Here is a 26778-nt window from a genome sequence, read left to right as displayed (position 1 = left end):
CCTGCCACAGCCAGTGCAAAGGACTAATCAGAATGCTTGCTTGCAAACAGAGAAAATTCTGTCAGCCTGACAATTTCTTGTAGACAGAAGCAGCTAAACTTTAAAGAGTGTGTGAAATAATTCTGGTATTTGAGATTGCCTCTCCTCAGGGGACAGCTCTTCCTCGAGCTGATGTTCTCGATCTGAGGGCAGAAGATAGGCGGCCCAAATCCATCCTTGTAAGAGCTAACCTGCTAGCCAGCAGGCACCAGGGCAAGTCCCCCATCCCTCTGATTTCTTCTGAGGCTGGACAAAGGAAACTGCAAATCAGTAGGAGCAAAAGCCAAAATTTTAGCATGTTCACAGGAGAAAATTATGGGATTGTAAATTCTCAAGGAAAGTGAGGTGATTGAGGGCTACTGACCCGTGCAAGGGAATCTGGGGATTGGAAAAAAGGGGGGATGTTTTCACATGATGGTCTCGGAAGGCTGCCATCATCTTTCAGGTGAAAAGAAGAGTGTCTTGAATAGAAAGGGCTTGTATTTAGTTGTGACCATGCAAATTACCTTCTAGGTCACTTGAAGAATTACTGATGGCGTCTCCAGAAAGAGGAGGACAGGAGAAGGAGTGTGGGAAAGGACCAGAGCTTCTTCTCAGCCTCGTGGGCCTCTGCTGACACAGGCTAAGAAAAGGCTCACTCTGTACATATTGAAAAAGAGCTTATTTGGCTGCTTCAGGAAAGATCAGTCTCACACAGCAAAAGATTAAAATACATGCTAGCACATGCATCAAGACTTACCATGAAACCAACATACATATATATGAGGAATATTTAGAGACACAAGCAGTGTAGCTGACGGGAGGTGTGTTTCTGAAGAAAACACAGAAATGAGAGATTGGAGACTTGCTTCTTCAGCGATTCGCTCTTTCAGATGGGACGTTAATATTATTTTATCATTGAGAGTTTTGAATGGAAAGGTAATGATGAAAATGGCTGAAAGTTAAAATATCCATAGGTGTTAAGAGACACCCACCTCAACTTCCAAGGTTCCTTCCTCAGAGCAAACCAATGTTCCTCCTGTTTTTTTTTATTTTATTTTGTTTTTATTTTGATATAAATATGCCCTCTACTAATATATTTCTATATGTGAATCCTCTCCGCCTTAATTTTTGTTTTTGCTAGTTTCAAAGCTGGAGATACAATCAAAGAACAGTATCTACTTAGATAGATACTATTTTTCACCTGGTATAATCTCAATTTTTTTTACAATAAGGAAATAATATATTTTAATTTTTAAATTAAGACACTGGTCTTTCTGGTTCATATTGTAGTAATTTATTGTCAGTGTAATAGTCAGTGAAGCGATAGCACAGCTGGTAGGGCATTTGCCTTGCACGTAGAGGACTGGGTTTAATTCCTCCGTCCATGTCAGAGAGCACGGCAAGCTACCGAGAGTATCCTATCCGGCAGAGCCTGGCAAGCTACTCATGGCGTATTCGATATGCCAAAAACAGTAACAAGTCTCACAATGGAGACGTTACTGGTGCCCACTCGAGCAAATCAATGAACTGGATGACAGTGATACAGTGCTACAGTAATAGTTCCCCACCCCACCCCACCCCACCCCACTCCTATACTTAGTTCCAAGCGTTCTGGTAGCTATTAGAAATCAAGTCTCACAGAGTACATATTTTGTGTTGTTAGGGAGCCCAACTTTTGAATGGGAAATATACAAAGGAAAAGAAATGAAATGACCTAGTAGTGTTGTTAGTGTAACTTAGCAGAAAAGAAGCAGAGAGGAAAAAAGTAATCATTTACTTTATTGCATAGCAAATTCTAAAGCAGCTAACTTACTTGCTGGAGGGCTAATACCCGAGCTGAATTGGAAAGAGTAGTAGTTCTCACAGATGAGGTATGTTAGTAAAGACATTCTAGGCAGATTGTAAAAACGTGGTATTTTAAAAGAACACCAGCGTGGAGCTGCTGCATGTGGAAATGCTGGAGGGTAAGATGTAGGAGAAAAGTGAGCAAGAGCTAGATTTCGAAGGCCTCTTTTGTTCTATGAAGCTTGAACTTGAACTCTCAGGATTTTAAAAGGGGAGAGAGACACAAGCAGGCTTGACTTCTGAAAATGAATTCTCTGGCCACAGAGTGTAAAATGCATTGATATGGGACAAAAGGGGGAAGTTAGTGGAGGTCAAAAGTTAGCTACATGAAAAATCAAAACATCAAAACACTGAAATAAAGCACACTTCTAAAATAACTCATAGGTGTTCGTATCTTTCAGATATATATATGCCTAGGAGTATGGTTTGCTGGATCATTAAGAATTTTCATTTTATTTTCTCAAAGACTATCCATGCCGTTTTTATAGTGGCTGTACAAATTTCACCAACTTTTATCCCCATATCCTCAAAAACTCTTGTTTATAATTTTGTATGGGGGTGGGTGGGGGAGGGGAGACAGGCCAGACTCACTGGTGTGAGGTGGGACCTCATTGTAAGTTTTTATTTCTAGTGTCTCATTAATAAGTGATGTTCCTTATAAAAAGAGATATCTGTGTGTCTCTTTAACTGGAATTTATATTTTGAAACAGGTGTGAAAAAATACTAAGCTGATAACTGTATATACAACATGGTATTTGTCCAAGAAGCATCATTCCTTAGAGCATGTTACAAGAAAATAATGGGAGATTTGAAAGCCTGGATATATTATTCAAAGAACAGAATAAAAATTGGTATTTAGGGACTTAGTTACAGACCTGTTCATTTCTAACCCTGATCTCTATTGTTCAGTACTTTTCTTTAAATGTCTTGGTCTGTTTCTATTTATCTTTTTCCTGGTTGCAATTCACCAGAAAAGTATGATGACAGATATTTGAATTCTTGTCAATTCATATATAACTTTATTTGCTCTGAAGAACAGTTTTACTGTGCACAGAACCATAGATTTAAATTTTTTTTCCCACAACATGAAAAAACCTCTACCATTCTATTCAGTTTGTTGAAGTGAAATTTTTTTCTCTTTTCACTGAAGATTGTTGGTATTTTTTTCCCTTGATGTTTTAAAATCGTTGATGTGTCTATGTGTGCATTTTTTTTTTCACTAAGTATGTTAGTTCTTTCCATCTTGAAGCTCATGTTTCTTAAGCTGTGACTGAGTTTTACTATTTCTTTGATGACTTTTACTTCTCCCATCTCTTGCCAGGGCTTGGGGGATCATATGTGGCACAAGGTATAGAATGGGGACTAGATGCATGCAAAGCAAGTGTCTTAACCCCTGCACTATCTCTCCAGCTCCTTCTTGTTTTCTTTAAATTGATTCTCCACTACACAGTGTTTCCTGTATTCTATTTTTTAATATTATATTTTTCCTATTTTTCATATTCCTGAACCTCCTTTTCCCCTGTTCCTCTTATTTCACATTTATTAAAAATCATATTAAAGTCTTTGGTTTCTATTTTTTTCTTGTTCTCCTATACAGCTTTTTTTTTAGTGTATAATATTTATTTGTTCTATGTATAATATTTATAGCTAAAATATTTGTATATTCGAGACCAGAGAGACAGTGCAGAGGTTAAGGAGTTTGCCATGCAGACAGTCAGTTTTGGGGTTTGAGTCCCAGCACTGCATATAATTTCTCAAGTATCTGCTGGAGTAATTCCTGAGTGCAGAACCAGGCATGAGCACTGCTGGGTATATCCCACAAACAAACAAAACACCCAGAAAAAAAAGATTTCTATTCACTCCTTATCCAGTTTTAACAATTACTAGTGCTTCACATTAGTATATTTGAAATAATATTTTTATTAATAAGATTTTTGTCATCTTATTCCCATAAAAAGATACACAGAGACTTGTTGCTTGATTTAGTCATGATCCAGTCACCCTGCAAATATATTAACAAACTTTTAAATTCTAAACTTTGGTTTTATCTTCTTGTCTGTACATACTTTATGTATTTAGAGTAAATAAAATGAAATATTAGCATCTGCCAGAGCAAGAAATGCAGAAAGTACATGTGTTCTTGGCGATGTGAGAATATTGAGCTATTGTGTGATGTAGTGATAAATATTCTTGACCTCAGACACAAGATCTCACAGTGCCCTATTCAGGGCAGTGGGAAATACCCAAAAATAATTTGGTGAAGCATTTTATAACCTCTTTATAATTATAAATGAAAGGAATTTAGTTTTGATCTATTTTTTTTCTTTCCAGGGAAATATATGCAGATGATGAACATTCTTAAACCAATTGCCTTTGATGTAATACATTTCATGTCTCAACTGTTTGATTATTACTTATATGCTATATATACCTTTTTTGGTCGGAATGATACGGTAAGTCAACTTTTGGATGGAAAGTTTATTTTTTTTCTCTTTTTAAAATATATATATATATATTTTTTTTTTCTTTTTCTTCTTTTTGGGTCATACCTGGCGATGCACAGGGGTTATTCCTGGCTCTGCACTCAGGAACCACCCCTGGCGGTGCTCAGGAGACCATATGGGATGCTGGGAAATGAACCCGGGTCGGCCGCGTGCAAGGCAAACGCCCCACCTGCTGTGCTATTGCTCCAGCCCCTAAAATATATATTTTTTAAGATATCATGAGGTGCAAAGTTATTTATATTAGAGATTTCTCCTCCTCCGACTTATCTACATAAGCTCAAAGCCTCCACCCCTCTCGGAGAGCCTGGCAAGCTACCGAGGATATCGTGCCCATAAGGCAGAGCCTAGCAAGCTACCCGTGACATATTCGATATGCCAAAAATAGTAACGACAAGGTGCTGTTCATGTTCCTGGAGCGATCAGATGCCATTGGGCTACACTAGCATGGGACAGGAACGAATGGAAACTTTACTGGTGACTGTTCAGGCAATTGATGAGCAACAGGATGACAGTGATACTCTGTTGCAACATAAATCCCATGGCGGGTGCTCTTACCTCCACCATAATTGCCAGGTTCCCTTCCATTTCACAGCCTGCCCTTTGGCAGGCACATAAAAATTTTATTTTATATCTCTTATGGAGGGAGAGTTTCTTTGGTAAAACTTCTATTTTTATATAGTTTTCATTCTTTGTATATAATGTGCAATATTGTTTTGAAAATATTTAAAATCCAACAAAATTATAGATAGCAGCTTTGTCATTTCCCTTATTTTTAGGTTCATCTTTAAACTACAATATGATATACATTGGTTTTTACTCAGATTTTTAGTAGAAAAAAGTATTCCATTGCTTCTGACTTTCATAACATATATTGTCAATGAAAAATTTGTAGGTTACCCTGCTAAATTAAGTCTGTCTCTGTATACATTCTGTCTCAGGAATGAAATATTTTAATGATTTTGTTTTCTAGAAAGTGACAGCAGGCTAGTTAATTTAGGCAACCTCTGATATAGACTGTGGTATTCATGCTAGCGTGAAGGTTGGGAAAATACAAAAGGAAACTATAAAAATTGAACACTGGTGAAGGACTTCTTGGCACATTGCTTGCCTGAAACTCAATTGGGAATAACTTTGTAATTCACAGTGACTCAATAAAAAAAATTAAAAGATTAAAAATAAATTCTGTCCATATCTCTATTCTCCCAGAGCAGTTGAGGAGGTCAGCAGGTAGGGATCAGCATGGGAAACCCTGCAGTCCTTACGGTGTGGAGAGGCTGAGAAGTGAAGTCAGGCAACTGGGAACACAGTGTTGAGAAGGGAAAGTCAGAGAAGGGCACAGAGCAGGCTGGGCTGCTCAGAAGACCTGACCAGAAACTGAAGCTGCTGCTCAAGAGAACGTTTCTCATTCAATTCCAGCCAAGAAATTAACATACTGAAGGCAAAGGAAACGGTATTTCTTGAGAAAAATAGCAGTCTTCCTGAATCAAATTAATGATGGGAGTCCAACTTTACACAACATACATTGAGCCAAAACCATCTTCTTCTCCCTCTCTTTTTCTTTCTCTTCTCATTCTCCTTCTCCTCCTCCTCTCTTTTCCTCCTGCTCTTCCTTCTCTCTCCTTTCTCCCTTTCCTTCTTCTTCCTCCTCATCCTCCTTCTTCTTATTATTATTATTTTCCCTCTCCCTCTTCCTCTTGCTCTTCTTCAAGGACTAGCTTGTGGGGTTCCGAGGAACAAACTGGCTCAGGCAAATGCCTTATCCACTGTAATTTGTTTCCAGCCCCAAGTTTGGGAGTTTCAAATGCAGTTTGGAAGCTCTCTGAAATCTTGATATTTGAGTGAGAGCTCATCAGATAGGCACTCAAAGTTTGGTTAATGTGAAGTTACAATATTTGCAAGATTTTGTCAGGACAGTTTAACTTGCCTTTTTCTCTTTCAGTTGGAATCAACAGGATTAGGTCTCAGTAGTAGTAGACTAAGAACAACTCTAAACAGAATACAAGAAAGCCTTATTGATTTGGTAAGTAATCAGTTAGCATCTATTCATTTGAATTATAGGATAAAAATTAATGTTGTCATCTGCATATAAATGTGTATCTGTACGTATATTGTGTGTCCAAGTCCATATACTTATGGAAAATGAAATAGAGATTTGCATTTGATTTGAGAGAGAAAAAAATATATATGAAAGAATATTTATTTGCTATCAACCCATTAAGAGAAAGTTTATGTGAAAAATTGATATCAGAATGACTGATAGAGGAAATGAGAAATATCAGACTTTAAGGAACAGACATTAGGGGGAAAGAGAAGGAACAGCATTCAAATTATAGTTCAGAAGTTGAGCAAGGGTCCTGAGGTGCAAGATAGCCTGTGTCTGAGTTTGTTGGATCTTTGTGAATGAGCTCTTGTATATTCCAAAGAGTTGTATTGCTGAGAATCAAGATCATTCTGATTGACTTGGAAATCTACAGAGGAGGTTTAGATTTAGTTGGTTATGCAATTCTTGATTGTTGCATCCCAGAAAGTAACAAATGTTTTAAGAGGATAGCCTTGACAGCAAAATAGAGCTGACTCTCTGTCACTTTGGAGTTACTGTGTGCATTTAGAATAAAAAGAAAACATTTCCCTTGTGGTTAATTATAATAGCCAGAGATTTTTGTGTCTATTCCTGTTACCTGCATTAGCCCTAGAGTTTTCTGAATTTCCCTTTATTCCTTCACATACTCCACCAAGCAGTCATGTTCCTCTCTTCCCACAAGTCCTATATTATGTCTATGTCTGGTTTTGCTTTTTCTCTTTTGAGGGTGGTGCATAGTTTGGACCACACCTGGGACCGGACCTGGCAGTGCTCAGATGTTGCTTCTAGCTGGTGCTTGGGAACGAGCATCATGCCTGCAACTGACTCTGGGTCTCCTGTATGCAAATTAATCTCTTTAGCCCTTTGAGCTCTCTCCCCAGCCTAATGCGAGATGTTCATTTTTAGAGTCAAGGTCTCCAATTTGATCTGTCTGGCTTTTGTTTTGTGAGGGCTGGGGTAGGTTCTCTTATTCTTTAAATAGAGACCTCACTCAGCAGTGTTTCAGGGAACCGTTGGGATAGAACTCAGGGCCACATTGCTGGTTCTTTGGTTTCTGTTTTGTAAAATTCACTGGTAGTCAATGCTGCTGTAGTTAGATGTCTTTCAATTTTGCCTCACCCTATTTTTTAAGATAAACATGACCAAAGATATTGTTCTCTAGATCTTAAGCCAGTGGTGTCTGATTTTTTTTCCTGGCTGAAGTCCTAAAAATTGAAGAGCAAAAATTTACCACTCTGATTGTTCAGTCATTTCTGTTAATTCCTAGGTTATGGTTGTAAAACATCTGTTCCAGTGTCTGATTTCAAGGCATAGTTTAATGCTTTATATTTTTCCCTATGGCATATATTGAAATAGCATATAGTCGTGCTAGGAAATAACGAGCCTAAACTAAGGAAGTAATGGTCCCAAACTGCCTGTTCTTGGAACCTAGCTCCGCCCTATCTGCTGCTGCCAATGTGTCTGTCGCACTGCCTGACATGTTGGGTTTCGTTGGATAATTTTTTACCCCCAAATTGGTATTTTGGTTACATTTAGAAACGTGTTTAAAAAATGAAACAAAATGAAAAACAGATTTACCCCCACTCTCCAGTAATTAAATTGATGAATAGACCTGTTTTTGCCTTGGCTCCTTTATGTACATATACATATATGATGGGCTTGGAAGACCATATGGGCGGCCATGGATGGAACCTGCTTTGGTTGTGTGCAAGGCCCATATGCAAGGCATGCACCCTGCCACTGTACTGTTGATCCAGCCATATATATGTACGCATATATACATATATATATGATGTTATCTGCATTAGCCCCAGAATTCTCTGAATATATATATACTTTATATATATAGACTATATATATATCTCTCTCTCATTTATATCTTTTTCCTTAACCATGTTATATAACACTGTGGATTAGAATATGTTGCAGTGTCAGTGGCCCTGACCTTTGACAAGACCTTTCTGAGGTCAGTACTCCCCTGGAGAACAGAGCTCTGCAGCGATACTCAAAGGTTTTCTGAAGTTTCCTATTTGTTTTCCCTGGCTGCATGTTAAATTAGTACTCCTTCTGATAAGCATTGGTTTATTATTTTAGAAAATATATTTGTCCTTTACTAGACCTTGATATTCATTTTTTATAGCTGGGTATTAATTTTCTTCACTTCATTAATTTGCATTTACATTGGTAGGGAACATTAATTGATTTTTATTTTTTTGCTTTTCAATACCTTCTCTGGTTATTAAAATAATTTATAGCCTAATCAATACAGAACCAACCAGATGGAAGTAATATTTTTTTCTTATATTCTCCTATATATTAGTTAAAATTTTAATGCTCACTTTTAGATAATTTTATTGTCTCCTTGCATAGCTTCTAAGTTTTAGATCATTTTAAACAGTTGAAGATAAATGGAGTCATTATGGTCTTTAAAATGACACCTGAAATCATATCATATAACTTCAACATAAACTATGAAAACTTGTTTAGCACATCAAAATGCAAGAAAAAAGATCTCAAGAGAAAGAGTAGCAAGGTGTAGGGGATGCTCAGTGATGAAGCTCTAGTTGCTTTAAGTCCGTTGCTTGACATTAACCCTTTAATAAAAAAAATTCACTTTAAACCTTTTCAGATAAGTTTATAACTATGAATTCTCTTTCTATTAGAAAATTGGTGGCATAAAAGAAAAAATATGTGATTTTCACTCTAAGAATTAAAATTGATGAAGGTTTCATTTCTTAAGTCCTCAAAGGGCTTCATATCCTTTCCTCATTATACTGGCATAAATCTGAACACTGATCTGTTTAGCAGATTTTCCACTTAAGTGTGCAATAAGCTCATAACATTTATTTATATCAGCTTGACATTTTGTGACTCTTCAGGCATATTTCACTAAATGTAAACATGGAACTTTAGCATTTAAAGCAGATAATTACCATAATTTTTATGCCTAAAATGCAAGTGTTAGCTGGGAACAGAAGAAACCAACCTGATGAAAACCTTTTGAAGTGAGATCAGCAATTCCAGTGATCTCTGTGAGAATGTTTTTTCGAAAATGCTTTGAGTAAAGGGGGAACAGAACATCTTTGTATTAGAGGCAGGTAAGGAAGTAGTTTACCTAAAACCTCCTGGCCTCCTGTCACACGCAGGCTTATTACTTTTTTATACCAAATTAATAACTTAGTATCATGCTTACCCTAAATTATAATTTATTATATAAGTTCAAAGAAATTTTACGTTTTATAAATAATGTTGTATGTATATGTACATATATTTTATTATGTACACTTAATCATAAGAGAATAAATTCAAAAGTACCTCTTCTGTTCTGTATATGTGGTAATCCTTACACTATCTTGAATTTGAACTTTTATAATAGCAAAAATTTTATGTCAGTTTTAAATTACAAATATTTTAAAAGATAAGTGATATAAAGTGCAAAATGTTTTAAAGATAAGTGATATAAAGTGCAAAGTGTTCTAAAAGATATTTTAAAAGATAGATGGTTAGAAGGAGATTCCTTCTGTAGTTGGAGTATAAGTCTCCAGGTTTCTAACTCATAAAATCATAGAAGGAAGCTTGTCTATGCTCATTTAGCCTGTAGAGGATTTGCTTTTACGAAATAGCCATCAGATTCACATTGAACTGATCCATAACAAGGGAGCTCAGAAGCATTTCCTGCCTTATAATTCTGCCTGGTAGACTATACTTTGTTGTGAATTGGTCAAATCTATCTCTCAGGAACTATTTCTTCTATTTTACTCTATGGGGGCCACTTTGGTTAGCCTAGTTCTCTTGCTCCCAATTCCTTTATTAGTTTTTGTTATTTCAAAGATTCAAGTCTCCTCACCATTTCTTGGTTTGTTCAGAGAAAGATATTCACCCTTCAGAAGTACAAGAAAATGCACCGTGCTACAGAAGGTGCTGGAAGTAGACAGAAGGCAAGGATCAATGTGATGAGGGTAAGGATTCAGGGCAACTCAATAGTTGAAGAGCTAGTTCTATTAATTCATTCAACAAATATATATTGAGTGTTGGTAGACCTCTAGTCCCTCTAGTGGGCAAGGTAGGTAAGGAAGGAACAAGTGAGTATCTAATTTAATATATGAGCTATGATGAGAACTATTGCAGAACTAGGTAAGATAAATATAAAGAAGAGAAAAGGGTATGGTTTTTAATTTGGGTTTAAGAAGCAGCCCCTCTGAGGAGTTGATATTGAAGCAGTCCCTGAGGATAATTGGAAAGTGAGTATACATAGGTAAGAATTCATTTAGTCAAGCATTTATTTTATGCACATTGGTGACATACTTTGTATACATATGATGGCAAGAACTATTCTGGAAGTGCAGAATACAATTTGGGGATTGGGGGAAGAACCAGACAGAGCTCTCAGTCTATCTGGAACTTACTGCCTATATTTAATTTTAATTTTTTCTGAGTAATTGCATTATAACATTATGCTTCAAACATCCATCAGTGAAAACCAACTTTTGTGTCTATTACATGAATGAAACTTTCTAGAAGAAAATATTGGGGCAAGTGTTTAAAGTTGAGGGAACAGAAAATGCAACAGACCTCCTCAAGTGGGAACATGTTTGGCCTAATTCTGGAAGGGGAAGGATGCCAGTATAACTGGAGGAAGGTCTGAGGAAAGCCTGTGAGAGTTAGCCAGATAGAGCCTCTGGATTTTCCTTTGAGGAAGATGGGAAGTCAGTAAAGATTTTTTGGCAGAAACATTTAGATACTTGAAAGTCATTACTTAAGAGGTCATTTTGGCTGCAATATGTAACAGTTAAAGATAGAGATGAGTTGAGTTGCGCAAGGGTGCCAATGGAAATAGTGAAACATGGCCACGTCCCATGTCTGTTTCAAAGATTACACCCATCAGGATGTATCAGTGGATTAGATGTGCTGGATGACATGATAGGATGCAAGTATGATAACCTAGTTTCTGGAAAAGAGAGGTGCCGTTACTGGAGTTAAACAAAACTTTTAACGAGTACAGGAGTTCATTTCATATATGTTAAATGCACTAAAAAGAAAGATGAGGACTCATGCAGTTTTATTTGGGGGGCACACCCACCTTGGCTCCGGGTTTAGTCCTAGCTCTGCACTCAGGGATCAACCCGTGTGGGCTTGAGAGTCCATATGGTGTGCTGGGAATCAAACTCTAGCTGGCCATGTAAAAGACAAAAGCCTTACTCCAGCGCCTTGTGCTAATTTTAATGTAAAATGATTATTTAAAACTGTGGAACTGGATATAACCATCTGGGAAGAAAATAAACATGAGAGAAGTTTGAGGGCCAAACTCATGAGTAATCCATTGTATCTAGGTTAAAGAGAGGAGGACAGATGGGAAAGGGGACAAGGAACTGGCCACTAAAACAGGAGGGAAAAAATCAGGAGAGAATTGTGATCTAGGAATTAAGTGAAGGAAGTTTTCCAAGATTAGCTATGCAGGATGCTACTGATTTCTCAGGTAAATGTGCATTCAGATTTAACTGTTGGATTTATTCAGTAGTATTGGATGGGACAAACTATTCCTGATTGGAATGGGCTTGACAAAAAATAAGAAAAGAGGAACTGAAGAATTTCTCTCATGTTTGTTATTATCCCCACCAATTAAAATAATTGAGAGTCTGCAAGTGCCAGGTGGCTCACCTAAGACTTGAAATACAAAAATGATGAAATTAGTCCCAGCTATCAAGAACTTGCTATTGGAAGTATGAGAGTTAGGAAATAATTCTGGTAAAGTGAACTTTTTGCCATTTACAGACTTGCATATGGTGAGATGATGGGAATATAAGTAAGATACTTGTGAAACAAAAACTAATTGCTCATGTGATAATCAGTCTTCCTGGAAGACTGAGAAACTTATAGAAAGGAATTGAATATGAATTCAGACTTTAAAAAATGGAGAGAGAGCTAGATAGAGAAGAGAGCAGGTAAGACTAATATCTCAAAGACAGGTAGAACAAGTGTGGTAATTCGTCAATGTTGGCAGTAGTTCTTGGAAACTGCCTTTAAGTGAAGTAATGTGTAATGAAATGTTCCTTGACTAGCATCATTTTGTTTGATGTCTTTTTATTCAGATGTTGATGTGCGGGAATAAAGCAAAAATCTATCCTGATATCAAACCAAATTCAAGGATAGGCTGTCGTCCTGTATGGCTAGACTGAGGGGCATAGACGATTTCTTTGGACTGAGGCTGGAAAGGTAGCTGATGTCAGCTTAAAGGAGAACTGTAAGAAATGAATAGTGAATTGTGGTTTTGTATACATGAGTGCTGCTCACTCACGTCTCCATTTTAGGAAGATCACCTAGGTGCTCAGAAAAAGAAGCTCGATTACTGGGTAAAAATTGGAGTAGTGAGGGGAGAATACAGGTAGAGTCCTCTTTCTAGGAGTTTTTGAAATAGTCTTTTCAAGAATGTTCTAAATTCTGATGAAGCCATGAATGAAAAAGAAACAAGAGAAGTATCTATTTAAGAATGAAAGAATTGAGGTTGAAGGGGGATCATAAATGATTTCAAGTTTTCTCAATTGGGAAGTTTGGTAGATAGTGATTAAGTAATTTCCAGAATAAAATTAGATAGCAGTGTATAGTTTTGTTCAACGTACAAAATTAAATACAACATACTAAACAGTTCATTTTTGTGCGTTCTTTTCTTTCTTTTTTTTTTGTTTTCAACAGAGTAATTATTTTCCTCTTTTGCTAGAAGGAGCAAAGTAATGGAGTTGTGATATTGATTAACTTGCACAGTTCTCTGACTCTGATTCTCCCTATAGAAATAACATTTGCTCTCCCTAAAAAACTTTTCGATGCTAATTGAGTAATTAGAGATTAGAACTAGATAATATCTTTGGTGGAAGGTAGGATTTCTTAAAAAAAAAAGCTGAAAGAAGGCCAGTTTCTAAGTTTTTTATTAAGTTTTATTTATTTTTAATATTAATTTTTATTTTTATTGAATCACCATGAGATAGAGCATTACAGCGCTGTTCTTAAGTTTTATTTTTATTATTTTTTTGTTTGTAAAAATAAGCTACTCTCCGATACTTATGCAGTTGCTATTTTTTTAATTCTTGTGGAAAGCAAAAGGGATTTGTGACTATATAATACTTTAACAAAGAATCTGCTTATATTGGATTTGTATGTGTCCAATCTTTGCGCTCCAATTTACTTTGAAAGCCTTTTAAAACTACAGATGCACACCCCGACATCCTGAATTTTTTGGTTATCTCTTTCTTTTGTTGCATTATTCATCTTTTCATCTATAATTTGTCCACAGATACAACAATTTTACCTAGATTAAGTTATGGTTGTGAAATGCTTAATCCCTTCATTGTATTTCATTTTATCAATCTGGTCCCAGTGCCAGTTTTATTTCTCTCAATTACAAGTTCTTGTAACTTGTAAAAGAACATCCTAATGGTAAGAACATCTCACTACCATTTCTATGAAATATGTGTCAATTTTAAATATTTCCTGTGTTGATCAATTTTAGGAAATGTGTAATTATCTCATGTCTAGTTGGATGGTCTTATATAAGGCTAATTTTGTACGATGCTTTTTACTTAGTATAAAAAAGAAAGCGTCAATCGTTAGAAAATGTAAAAGAGGAGGAAAACGCTGAAACTAGAGGTAATTAATGTATGCTTAAGAGTATTTTAATTAGCATTCCAATTTTGTCATAATCAAGTGACTCATTGCTTTTTAGATTTGCTGTTTAAGGCCCCGTGTGTATTTGTGCGTTGTATTTTCAGGAAATTTCAGCTGATCCTACTGCCACGCTGACAGCAGCAGAGGAGAGAAAGGAGAAGGTCCCAAGTCCACACCTAAGTCACCTCGTGGTTTTGACATCTGGGAATACATTGTATGGGTTGGCGGAAAGAGTCGTAGCCACAGAATCCTTGTAAGTTATTCAAGATAGTTACTTTGCCATGAACTATTTAAGAAATCATTTTGAATAACTAAGATTTCTAACTGCACTTCCCACTTCTGAATCTCATTGATTTTCAAGTACATTTAAAAATAGGTTGTCAGTTGACTTTTAAGAAAATTTCATGGTTGGTTTTTAGTATCAAGTGGAAGGAGGAAATCTTTAATTGCATGATCTTTGCTTTAAGTAGAACTTTAAGAGGGTATTTATGGTATATTTTATATTTTCCTATCAATAAATCATAGTGATTCTAGAGACACTCTCGTTACATTATCAATACATCAACTTTTTGAGCTTTATAAACTAAATATATAACTAAAACATCCAAGTTTTCCCAGAAAATATAATGTAATATAACTGAAAAAATTTTGTAGACATTACAAAAATGTAGGAAAAAACTGTTTAGCTCAGCAGTTTTCCAGCAGAATGAGTCCCACTCAAGAAAACCAACCCCTTGACTAAAAGCTTAGGTGTATTGTCTTATAGCCAGGTTACAGTTTGATGCATATTACAAAAGTTTGAATTACTTCTGAAAAGCATCAAATATTAAATGTGAATTCAAGGGCTTGTTGTAGTTAATTAAATGGAATCTTGGAATGAAATTCTTTACAAATATATATCTCATTCTTTCTTCAGTCTTTTGTGCTTTGTGTGCTCATACCCTCTGGTCCCCAGATGAGCTCCTTCCAAGTCCTCATCCTTCCCCCTGATCTTACAGTGATAAGCTCAGCATTAATTTTTTTGTCGATTGTAAATGAGTGTTTCAAGCGGTAATATACTAAAGTGGGAAAGAGTTAATTTTTCAATGTTCTTTTCTTAGGTTTTAAATATTACTTATAAATGATAGTGATGGACTCTAAATCCTGTATTTGTTTACATGGTGGGTTGTTTATTTCCTCAAGGGTGTTCTTGGCTGAACAGTTTGAGTTCCTTCAGCCACATCTGGATGCCGTGATGCCTGCAGTCAAAAAGCCCTTTCTTCAGCAGTTTTATTCCCAGGTCAGAGATGGTCTTGTTTATTGTTCCAACTGTAAGCACACTAGAACTGACTCACTTTAATGAACTGTTTTTATTTTCTTTAGTGCTCAGCCTCCAAACTCTAGGAGAGCTGGATTAGAATCTTTCTTTATTCACTTGTGCATCACCAGTTAAGTAAACACTTCACATAACTTATACTCTAGTGAGAATGTGCCAAACAGTATTATTTTCACAATAAAGTATAAAGGGAAAGGAAAAAGGAGATGGCCATTTAATATATGATGAAGGAGGAAGCGAACTGTGTATAGGAAATGTTTGCCTGGAGGAAATGATATTTAAATTGGAACGGGTCTCAGATGTCGGGAATATATTCTAACCTAAGGAAATGGCTTGTATGAAGACTAGCAGGTGAGAAAGAGCCTGGTGAACAGGGGAGGAAACTCACATTGTCAGAGCAGGGAAGAGGGCTGGTGAACAGAGGTGAATGGAGTAATACGCAGAAACCACATTGATGTTCAGCTCCCTGGGGTTTCACTTTATCCTGGGAAGCCCCTGAATGATTTGAGAAAAGTGAGTGGTGTGTTCAGGTGTGTACTTTGGAAAGAATTTGGGGTGAAGGGGCTGTAATGAACTTTGGACGACAAGCCTAGTGGCAGAGAAATCAGTTTGGAGACTGTACAGTAATAGTGAAAAACTGTCAATTCTTGAGGTGGGGTAGTAGATGGGGAAACGGATCAAAATGAAAGAATGTGATAAATTTTGCTGTTCTGAAAATTTGTAAATTTTTGATAATAGCTGTAGTGTCTGTGGCCCCCGAGGTAGGGAGGTAGATGTAGTGGGACACTTGGACAGGGGTGGAAGGAATTGGACACTCTGGTGGAGGGTGTGATGCTGGACCATTGCATGAAACCCTGCCATTACCACTATTCAAAGTCACAGTGCCTAAAGTTAGTTTTTGTTTTTTTTTTCAATTATTTAAAACCATTATGTTTTGGGACTGGAGAGGTGGTATTGCAGGGAGGGCACTTACCTTGCAGACAGCCAACCCAGATTTGATCCCTGGCACCCCATATTGCACCCAAGGCCCGCTAGAAGTGTTCACTGAGCAGAGAGAACCAGGAATAAACTCTGCGCACATCAGAGGATGGTCCCAAAATAAAACAGACAATGAAACAAATACATATATATGCTTTGAATAAGAACTTTGCCCACAGGTTGACTCATCATTTAAATCTTCAAATGTATGGTTTTATTTTCAGATATGATGCATGCTAGAAACAGAAACATAAATGTTCTTTATAATTTGATACCTTTAGAAAATATTTGCTTCCATTTCAGACGGTCTCAACTGCCAGTGAACTTCGCAAACCAATTTACTGGATTGTAGCTGGCAAAGCTATTGATTATGAACAAATGCTGCTCCTAATGACAAATGTGAAATGGGATGTGAAAGAAATTATGTCACAGCACAACATATATGTAGATGCATTCTTAAAGGCAAGTTCTCTAATAACATCTGTTTTAGAGATGATATGGCTGAAAGAATTGTTCCTGTAATTGCAGTAGCTCTAAAACAATGAGATTGGGGCCAGAGAGAGTACAGAGGGTAGGGCACTCACCTTGCACATGTCGGGTTTGATTCCCTGGCATCCCATATGGTCTCCAGAGCATCAATGTGTGACCCAACCCCTCTCCTGTCAAAAGAATAACTCATTAGGTAATACTTGTTGAAAATAAACTTTAAAAAAATAGTGAGATTGTAGTTTTCACCACGTTTCCAACTTGGTTGTTGAATCGGCTTGAAATAGACTTATTTCTGACATTTTTTTTTTTTATTCTTTAGTTCCAAGAATACTTTGCACATTTTTTGTTTGTTTTGATCATTATTTTTTTCATTTTAAATTAGAGTTTTTTCATTTGTTCATAATTACCTACTTCCTTGTTACATTCCTGAGCCAGGAGTAACTTTACATCTCTGAGCATGGCCAGGTGGATCACTGTCACTGTCACTGTCATCCCCCATTGCTCATCGATTTGCTTGAGTGGACACCAGTAACATCTCCATTGTGAGACTTGTTGTTACTGTTTTTGGCATATTGAATACGTCATGGGTAGCTTGTCAGGCTCTCCGAGAGGGGCAGAGGAATCGAACCTGGGTCGGCTGCATGCAAGGCAAACACCCTACCTCGCTGTGCTATTGCTCCTGCCCTCCTCACTCTCCTTGTTACATAATGTTAATAATTATATGTAGTGAAAAAGATTGATATTTAATTATAAATTATTTCTATTGTTTAATGTGTATACTTATTAGCAGTGATGCTGTCTCTGAAAATTATAAGTTATTTTCTCCCAGAAATCACATAACTTTTGCAGTGTGTCATGCAAGTATATATAACGTATAATGAAAATGTAAAGTGACAAACATTTATATATTTTCTGGAAAGAATTTTCAGATTTAAAATTTATGCAGTTATTTATAGTTCATCTGACAAGTACCATGCACTAATATTTACTTGACAATATAATTGTAAACTAAGGAACTTACATGCCCTCAAGGAATGTACATGCTGGTGTTGGAGACAGTAATAAAAAGAAATTAAGATGTAATGTCAGATGAAGTACTGTGGAAAAACAATATTAAAAATAAATAGTGGAAGAGAGATAGTGGCAGGTGTACATCAGGGAGGTATACCATTTATTTCTTACCCTCAGAAAGTGAAAGTTGAAGCAGATCTCAAGGAAATGAGGAAATAGGTATCTGAAGTGATTATCATGCATCTGAGAAAATGAAAATGAAGATAGTCTTCAGAAAATCTTCGTTTTTCATATTTTTCAATGAAAAGATAATTTATACTTCATAAGCTCTTGGCTTTTATGCAAATATTCATACCTATTTGGGGCAAGGCAATAAAAAATAGCCCTACACACTTGAGGACCTGTGAACAGAGCCAGCGATCAGAATGGAGAAACCAGTGAGATTTATAGAGTGGCCAGTTCCCTGTGTGAGGTCCTTATGGAGGCAGGGCTGAAGACTGGGAGGCAGTGCCTGAACTCTAGGGATGAGTTGGCAATGTCTTGGGGTTAGTGTGGGGATCTGGGGGTGAGTGCAGCAAGTAGGCTCTATGTTTGCTGCCCTGGAAGACAGCTCGAACACCTAAGCTTCGAGAGGGAAAGCTGCCTCTTCTCTGTGCACAGCTGTCCTCTCTTCTGCTCTCCATTTCAACCTTGGAAAATCTGGAGCTGGTCACTAGCTATTCCTCTGTGGGGTCATACTTGAGATTATGCTATTATTTTGGACTTTGGTTAGATTTTGTTGGGGGAACCTTATGTGGTCTCAAATGAGACCCTTCTCCAAGTCTTAGCCCCACCTCCCATTCAAAATTTTCTATTTGGAAATTAGTCCGTATTAATAAGCATTGTGTACCTTTTCTCATGTAAATGAAAGAAAAATATGTAAAACTTCTAAAAGTATTTAAAATGTTATTAAGTAATAATCAATAGTATTTATTATGGTAAATGGACTTATTTTGATGATAATAGTTTAAAGAAACTAGGTACATTTATTGAAGCACTATGCTGCAGATGGCAACCGTCTGCTACCATCATGTAATTGTTGGAATTGTCTATAAACTATAGATATCTTAGCATAATACGACATGTTATAATAGTTACCATTAGGTAATAAAGATTTTTTCCCTGTGGGTAGTAAAAAGATATTTTGTTTTCTTTTTTCCTTTGCATTAAAAATGTCTAGCTATTAAATGACTTTTTAATCATTGAATTTTTAAGTTAATTTTCTTTTAAGAACATTTAAGAGAATGATTCATCAGATTGCTGAATATAGCCATAAACTATAAATAATTTACTTCAAGTTGAATACTTACTAAGCATTTTTAGAACTTAGTTTCTTAAAAATAATTTTAAAGCCATACTGTAGTATTGTTTTAATCCACATAAATTATAGATTAAATTACTGACAAAAATTTTGAAAAATTATTATTATTTAATCAGTTAGTAACATTTGCTTCTTTTTTGATGAAATGTAGCATTCTGTCTTACAAAATAATTTATATAATTTGCTGTATTTATGAAAATCCTTTCTACCGAGTCCATATTGACATTATTTCATTTTGTTTTATTTGGTTTGATTTTAAGTCTTTTCTAAATCTTCCTAGTCATCATCAATATTGTAAAGAAATATGGTATTATAATAATATTGACATATGGCCATGTTTTTTGTCTTCTTAGGAATTTGAGCAGTTTAACAGAAGATTAAATGATGTTTCTAAAAGAGTGCGTATACCCTTGCCTGTGTCTAACATACTATGGGAACATTGTATACGACTGGCTAATAGAACTATCGTGGAAGGGTAAGGTTTTTCTTGGGTTTTCAAAAATGTTATCTGACAAATCATATTAATAACATTGTATGTTATTGCTTAACTATAGAATAGGATAGATAATGATAGATAGCATTCGATTCCATATAATTCAGGTTTGACTTTGGAATGTAATTAGAGAAGAAACTTAAATCATCATTGTGCCTACCTCTCTGTATACTTTATTTTCTTATTGGTGTTTCAGAACCTACTGATGAGTGAGGAATACAGTATCTACTGGTAATCTAATAGTGAAAATATTGTTGTGATGACTGTACATGACATTTATTGGGCTTTCTTTGTCATTTATTGAACTGAACATGTCTCAGGATTGATTGTGTCACTAAGTTTTAACATGAAGTCTTACTGTTGTTACTATTCTATTTCATCAATGGGAAAACTTAGTAGCACAGAGACTTAAGGAGATTAAATCACATTCCAAGTTCACTTAGTTTTTAAATACAGAGAAGCAGTTATAGGAACTCCTGATTTTCTGGTGGAAAAATCAATCCTCATAAACACTGTGTCACTGTTAATAACATCATTATTGTATCACTGCACGCAGTGTAAATCTTTCATATGTAGAGTTTATACGCCTATGAGTCAATAGTCTCTGTCATGCTAGGCCTATTGTATCAGTACTCAGAGACCAGGCTTACTCTGTCCATATCATTATAACGCAAATACAGACCAGTAATATAATTCAGGCAACACTGAAAAACAAACTGCTGGTTTGGGGACCATTCACAGTGATCTAGAATTATACATCAGTTAAATTATCACACTATTATATATCACTTTTCTCTATTCTTATTTTTATTTTTAAAAATATATTAGAAAGTTTAAGTTTGATTGTGACACACTGGGGACAGTTTTAGAACTTTGTTTTGGGTTTTGTTTTTTTTTTTAATTTTTATTTTTATTTTGGGGCCAAACCCAGAGGTGCTCAGGGGTTACTCCTGGCTCTATATTAAGTCATTACTCCTGGCATCGTTTGAGATACCATACAGGGTGCTAGGGATTAAACCCAGTGCAGCCCCATGCAAGGCAAGTATCTTACCCACCATACCCTCATGCCAGCCCCAGTCTTGGCACTTGCATTTATTCATACAGAACTATAAATTATAGAACATCTCAGTGTTGGTAGTCATTACTGAAAAGCATTTTTTAATATTTTGTTTAATAAAATTAAATAAAGTGGAATAATTTTTCTGTGTAAAATGCTTATATATATTTTTTAAGCTTACTGGCTTTAAATAATAGAAGTTTTTCTTGCCATTTTTTTGGAAGAAATGCTTCCTTCATTTGGATCATATTTTCCATCTTTTATGTGATTGCAGGAATGAGAGAGTGACTTATGAGTAATAAATGTATTGCTAGGGTTAATAATTAGTATACTATAATAATGTAATTACTGGTACAATTTGAACTCTTAGTGTTTCAATAGTGTGGTGTGTCAGAATATGTCTATAAATTATCTTATTAAAAACATGTATATACTTTTTATACATAACTTTCTCTTAAATTTTTATATATGCTAAATGTTCATGGAATTATTAAAGTTTTTGTATTGAATAGTTATAATTTTGAACATTTTTTGACCTGAAGTTACTTTGGAGTAACATAATTATATAAGTAATTCTTGGCACCTAAATCAGTTGGAAAGAAGTTTGATTTTATTAAGCACAGCGGGTAGGGCATTTGCCTTGCAGGCAGCCAACCCAGGTTCAATTCCTCCTCCCCTCTCGAAGAGCCCAGCAAGCTACCGAGAGTATCCCGCCCACACGGCAGAGCCTGACAAGCTACCCGTGGCGTATTCGATATGCCAAAAACAGTAACAAGTCTCACAATGGAGACGTTACTGGTGCCCGCTTGAACAAATTGATGAGCAATGGGATGTCAGTTACAGTGACAGTGATGTTTCTCAACTGTGTTCTATAACAAAGATTTCTAAACTTTTGGCCTACCACTTCCCTTTCTGAAAAAAATTGCTTGGCACCCACCCCAGAAATATCTTCTGAAAAGGAACAAACTAAAAGCACTCCATGCCCTTGAAAACAGAACCACCCTTCTGAATCATTCCAGTATATCCCCCTAGTCCCAGGGAAGCAGTACTCCCCTACTCCCCAGGGAAGCAGGGTCAGTGTTTGGGAAATACTGCTCTCTAGAGCAGCCAAGAAAATCAAATTTATTGTTTCTTTGCTTGGCAACTGAGGAAACTGGGACATAGGTAAGAAGATGGTTGAGTGACAGGCCTGAACCCAGACTTGACTCAAGGCTCATATGCTCTCTCCTGTGACCCTCTCATTTCTTGAGAACAGGTCCAAACATGGGTTATAGGAAAGTTATAAATATACAGTTTCCTCTTTCAAACATATTGTCATTTATGAGATATTTCTTATTATTATGTATCTCAGATATGCGAACGTCAAGAAATGCAGTAATGAGGGTCGTGCCTTGATGCAATTGGATTTTCAGCAGTTTTTAATGAAACTGGAGAAACTTACAGATATCAGACCTATTCCTGATAAAGAATTTGTGGAAACCTACATTAAAGCTTACTACCTTACTGAGAATGACATGGAGCGCTGGATCAAAGAACACAGGGTGAGAGCTGGAAATCAGCTAGTTAAGCTTTTATTCCATTACCTTTGTGCTGTTCTTGTGTGGTATACTATATAATTCAAAATCATGAGAGTGAAATATGAAGAGACCTTTATATTTTTTAGCATAAATGAAGTAGACCAATTTTTTTACCATGTATAGATTGTGTCTACACAGTGCTCTTTGCTTAATCAAATCCTTTGACATCTTTGTGAACAATAACAATAATTACCTGGGAATATAGGTGGAATCTAAACTCTAGTTGTGTGTATGCTACAACAGAAAATTGGGATACTGAAGTTGGTTGATATCACCAATTGAATGCAGCAACAGAGCAGTGATTCACAAGCTAAAGTCTATGACATAACTTAAAATTTCATAATTGTCAGCAGTAAATTGGACTGAAGTGATAGCACAGCGGTTAGGGCGTTTGCCTTGCACACAGACGACCCAGGTTTGATTCCTCCGTCCATCTCGGAGAGCCTGGCAAGCTACTGAGAGTATCCTGCCCACATGGCGGAGCCTGGCAAGCTACCCGTGGTATATTTGATATGCCAAAAACAGTAACAGTAGCAACAGTTCTCACAATGGAGACGTTACTGGTGCCTGCTCAAGCAAATTGATGAACAACAGGATGACAGTGCTACAGTGCTACGGAAATTGGTGATATCTTAAACCTACTGACATGTACTCTTGACACTTACATATACTAATATTTAAATGACTGTTTAACTTTATCCTGCATTAAATTTTATCTTAAGTAATAAGTGTGGTTATGTTTCTTTTAATGTAGATATATAGAAAAGTAGGGGAAAATATTAAATATTACTTAGAATGTTGAATTTTGGACCTAATTCACCTCATCTTTTATCACAGAGTATGCACAACATGGGGTACTTTCCCCTGTAACTTTTACAGTTATATAGTATGTACATGGATAGTTTTAATGAAAATATGAAGTGTCCAAATTATTACCAAATCTTAGTCCTTCAGTAACTCTGATGTTCAGACTTGCCTGCTCATGGGTGAAAACTGAATTAGATTGTATTTTAACATGACTGGAGAAGGAAATAGAAACTCTTTCTGTTTTCTTTAGCAGGCTGCTCCTTTCTGGCTTAAAGACTCTAGAACAATGAAATGAAAATTAGCTTGAACCAGAGCATGGTTTTTGTGTAAATGTGCCCACTGATGCTCAGGTTCAGGTCTTTGGAAACAATATAGAAAAGTTCATATTATTTTCATTGATTTTGACTAATATACCAGAACTGAGAATAGTTTCACCACTTGTAATCCCACTCGACTCTAACATTTGAAAACCCAAATTCACAACCAGGTACTGGTTTACATCTGATAGCTAATAAAATGTAAGCTGAGGATACTTTGGGGCTGTTTACAGGAAGAGGCTGAGGGGAAGCACAATTAGTCGAGGAGAAAAAGCTCTTATACTGATTATTTGATTTAAGAACAGGGTTCATTTTTAGGATTTAAAAAAAAGATTTTTTTTTAATTTGTTTTCTTATTTGTGGGCACATATAGCAGTGCTCAGGAGCTATTCCACATGCAAGGCAAGCACTATCATAGCTCTGGTATGATTTTTGCCAACCTGCTATCTTTTTTCTTTAACATAGTGCACTCAAATTTTAACTATTTTAGAAGAACTTTAACCAAATGATAGTTATAATTTTGTTAAATTTTCTCAGCTGTGTATGGGACACATCCCACACTAATTAGGCCAAGTTCCTGATGATATTAGCTCCTTACCAAGTTATAACATGAGAGAATTTACCAGATGCTTAGAGATGTTCTTAGAAATCAGCGATACAAACTTAAGCAGTTATTTTATCTCTCCCAATTTCTATCCCTTCCTCTTCTTCCTTCCTCTCTTCTTCTCTCACTCTTCCTTTCCTCTCTTCCTTTCTCTTCTTCTCCCTCTCTTTCTCACTCTTCTTTTTTTTTATTGTGACAACATATAAAACTGTGTTCATATGTATAAATATGTACAAGTATACATATTGGTAAACTATATATATTTTGGAGCTATCGTTTTGTACCACTTAGGAATGTATTTTATCATACTGCACCCAACTTGAGGTGTCAGCATTCCTCCACTTCAGTCCATTGAATGCATATTTTGAAATTATATTATCTTTATGCAGATCCCCAATAAAGACAGTTTTTTTTCTTATTGGAAGATATTAATACAATCATCTGAACACATGCTTCCAAAACAAAATCAGTATGCAAAACTTTTTGATGAATCCTTATGCATTTTTGAAAATTCAATAAGCCAGTAGATTTGGTAGTAAGAGATAGTTTTTAATTTTACTTTTTAACTGCCAACTATGAGATTTTAGAAATCAATAACTTTCAGATCTTTGTTACTGTATTTATTTATTGTATCTGTAAAAACTTGTAGATGGAGATTGTTCTTTAGATGGAGATGGAGATGGAGAATAATCCAAAATAATTATTCTCTAGCATTTAAAAAATTTGAAAAGTCAATTTATTTTGATAACTTAATAAAAAAACTGTCACAGAAACAAACATAAATTGTTTGCTTTTCATAGTAATACAAAGCATAGGCATGTCAAATTACCCTGCCATATTAAAAATATTCTTGTACTTCTTTTTTTCAAATGTTTACTACAGTATACTTATTTTCTGTTGCCTCAGTCCAGAAAACACTTTGTCTTTTATATCAACTATAATTTACTCTGCTTTTTACTGGTTTGTATCCACCATGATCTGGTACTTGCTTTATTGTTGTTGTTGTTGTTGCATTGATCAAAGTGCTTTTAACGTATTTCAGTGTACTAAATTTAAATTTTTTTTTTTTGAGCAGGAATATTCAACAAAGCAGCTGACAAATCTGGTGAATGTTTGCCTGGGATCCCATATCAATAAGAAAGCAAGACAAAAACTACTAGCAGCTATAGATGATATAGATAGACCCAAGAGATAATGAATACAGCAACTCCTTTTCAATGGCGTTGTTCTCTCCATCTATATGACACAATAGTCAGATTTTCATGCACTCCTGACAAATGTTTAAAAATTTTGTGCATGTTCTTTCAAACTGGAAAGTGGAAAACATTGAAGTTTGTATGTTGTTCTCAAATGACTTTTATATGCTCTGGTCTCTTCAACTTTTGATTGCATTTATTGTAATTCTTTCCTGAATATTGCTTCATCTTAACTGTTGTTGTTTTTTTGTCACTGCAAATCTACATTTTACGTCACATGTACCAATTATATAATTTACAGTCAAATGTACAAGTATATAATTAGAAGAAACAATGACAGTGCATCCTTAGGCAGTTTATGGAGAATTTTTGGTTTTGGCATTTTTCTACCCTCTGAATTCAGTTCTCAATAAGCATAATATAAGAGGGTTAATGTATAGTATCTTCTGATTATGAGCACTGCATGAGAACTAAAAAATATGTGTAAACAAGATAGCTAATATGAGTATGTTCTTTGTGTTTTTAAATGTCAGAGTTTATGTTAGGATTAAGTTGGTTATAACAAAGTGATTGATCATAAGTGATAAAATTTAATAAATATTATAATAATATCAGACTGCATTTTGAGAATTTTTGATGGCAAGCAGATATTATAAGAAGATGAGGCATTGTGTTATGTGAATTTTAATGTTAATCATCTTTAACCTAAAACCATCAAGGAGAATTAATCTCATTTGGTATTAATTTTCAGTGCCTGAGTATTGTACAAAAGGATAATTGTGAGTTTTCTTATTTTAAAAAATATAGAATTTTTAAAATTTCACACATTTAAAAAATATGTGGCTTATTTCTCATATATGTTTTGCTTTCTTTGAAATTTGTCTTAGAACATAAAAATGTGACTCATCTGTCTCAGGGGAAGAACTCTTTGTGGTAGTGAAGTAGATACATAGGAACATGTAGTAGCTTTTCCTAAAATCTTTGTATCGCTGGTATAAAATAATGTGTTTAGTCAGTGATTAACTCTGGAACCAGTTTGTTAATCTTTAGTAACTGGTACAGTTGTGATAAATCTTGCTTTGAAGTCAGACATCTTCTACCAATATATATGAAATAAAGGTCAGTTTTCCATTCATTCCTGTCAATTAAGGGATTTTTTTGCATATTCTTTCTGACTGGAGAGTATAGTAGACATTGAGACCTGTAGTGTTGGTCCAGAGTTATTGGGCAGTGCTTCAAAAATTATCAATAACTCATTGAACTAGATGTCAGAGTCTGGCACTAAGGGCAAAGGCAGCCTGTGACTGGGGGTGGTGGTGATTGGGAGACAATTCATAACCAGGCACAGTGTAATGTGAGAGCTCTCTGAGAATAGGTGTGCAAGTGGAATTTTGTATGTCTGTTGTGACTTTGTTTTCAGTCTCTCACTTTGCCGCTCATCTACTGTTGATTTAATATTGACATAAGA

The 26778-nt window shown here is 35.6% G+C and overlaps 1 protein-coding gene across 1 annotated transcript in view; it reads left to right on the top strand.

Moving 5' to 3' along the window:
- VPS50 (VPS50 subunit of EARP/GARPII complex) overlaps positions 1-26445 on the top strand; it is a 119103-nt gene extending 92658 nt beyond the window's left edge. The window contains exons 21-28 of the mRNA XM_004602182.2: positions 4198-4319; positions 6310-6390; positions 14211-14359; positions 15289-15385; positions 16703-16861; positions 19613-19734; positions 22161-22350; positions 25190-26445. Of these exons, the coding sequence (XP_004602239.1) occupies positions 4198-4319; positions 6310-6390; positions 14211-14359; positions 15289-15385; positions 16703-16861; positions 19613-19734; positions 22161-22350; positions 25190-25309 (1040 nt within the window). The 3' untranslated portion in view covers positions 25310-26445. The remainder of the gene's footprint in view (positions 1-4197; positions 4320-6309; positions 6391-14210; positions 14360-15288; positions 15386-16702; positions 16862-19612; positions 19735-22160; positions 22351-25189) is intronic.
- The last annotated feature ends 333 nt before the right edge of the window (positions 26446-26778 follow it).

The sequence above is a fragment of the Sorex araneus genome, chromosome 1, assembly GCF_027595985.1.
Source record: "Sorex araneus isolate mSorAra2 chromosome 1, mSorAra2.pri, whole genome shotgun sequence".
Classification (NCBI taxonomy): domain Eukaryota; kingdom Metazoa; phylum Chordata; class Mammalia; order Eulipotyphla; family Soricidae; genus Sorex; species Sorex araneus.
This window is presented reverse-complemented; position numbering and strand designations above follow the sequence as displayed.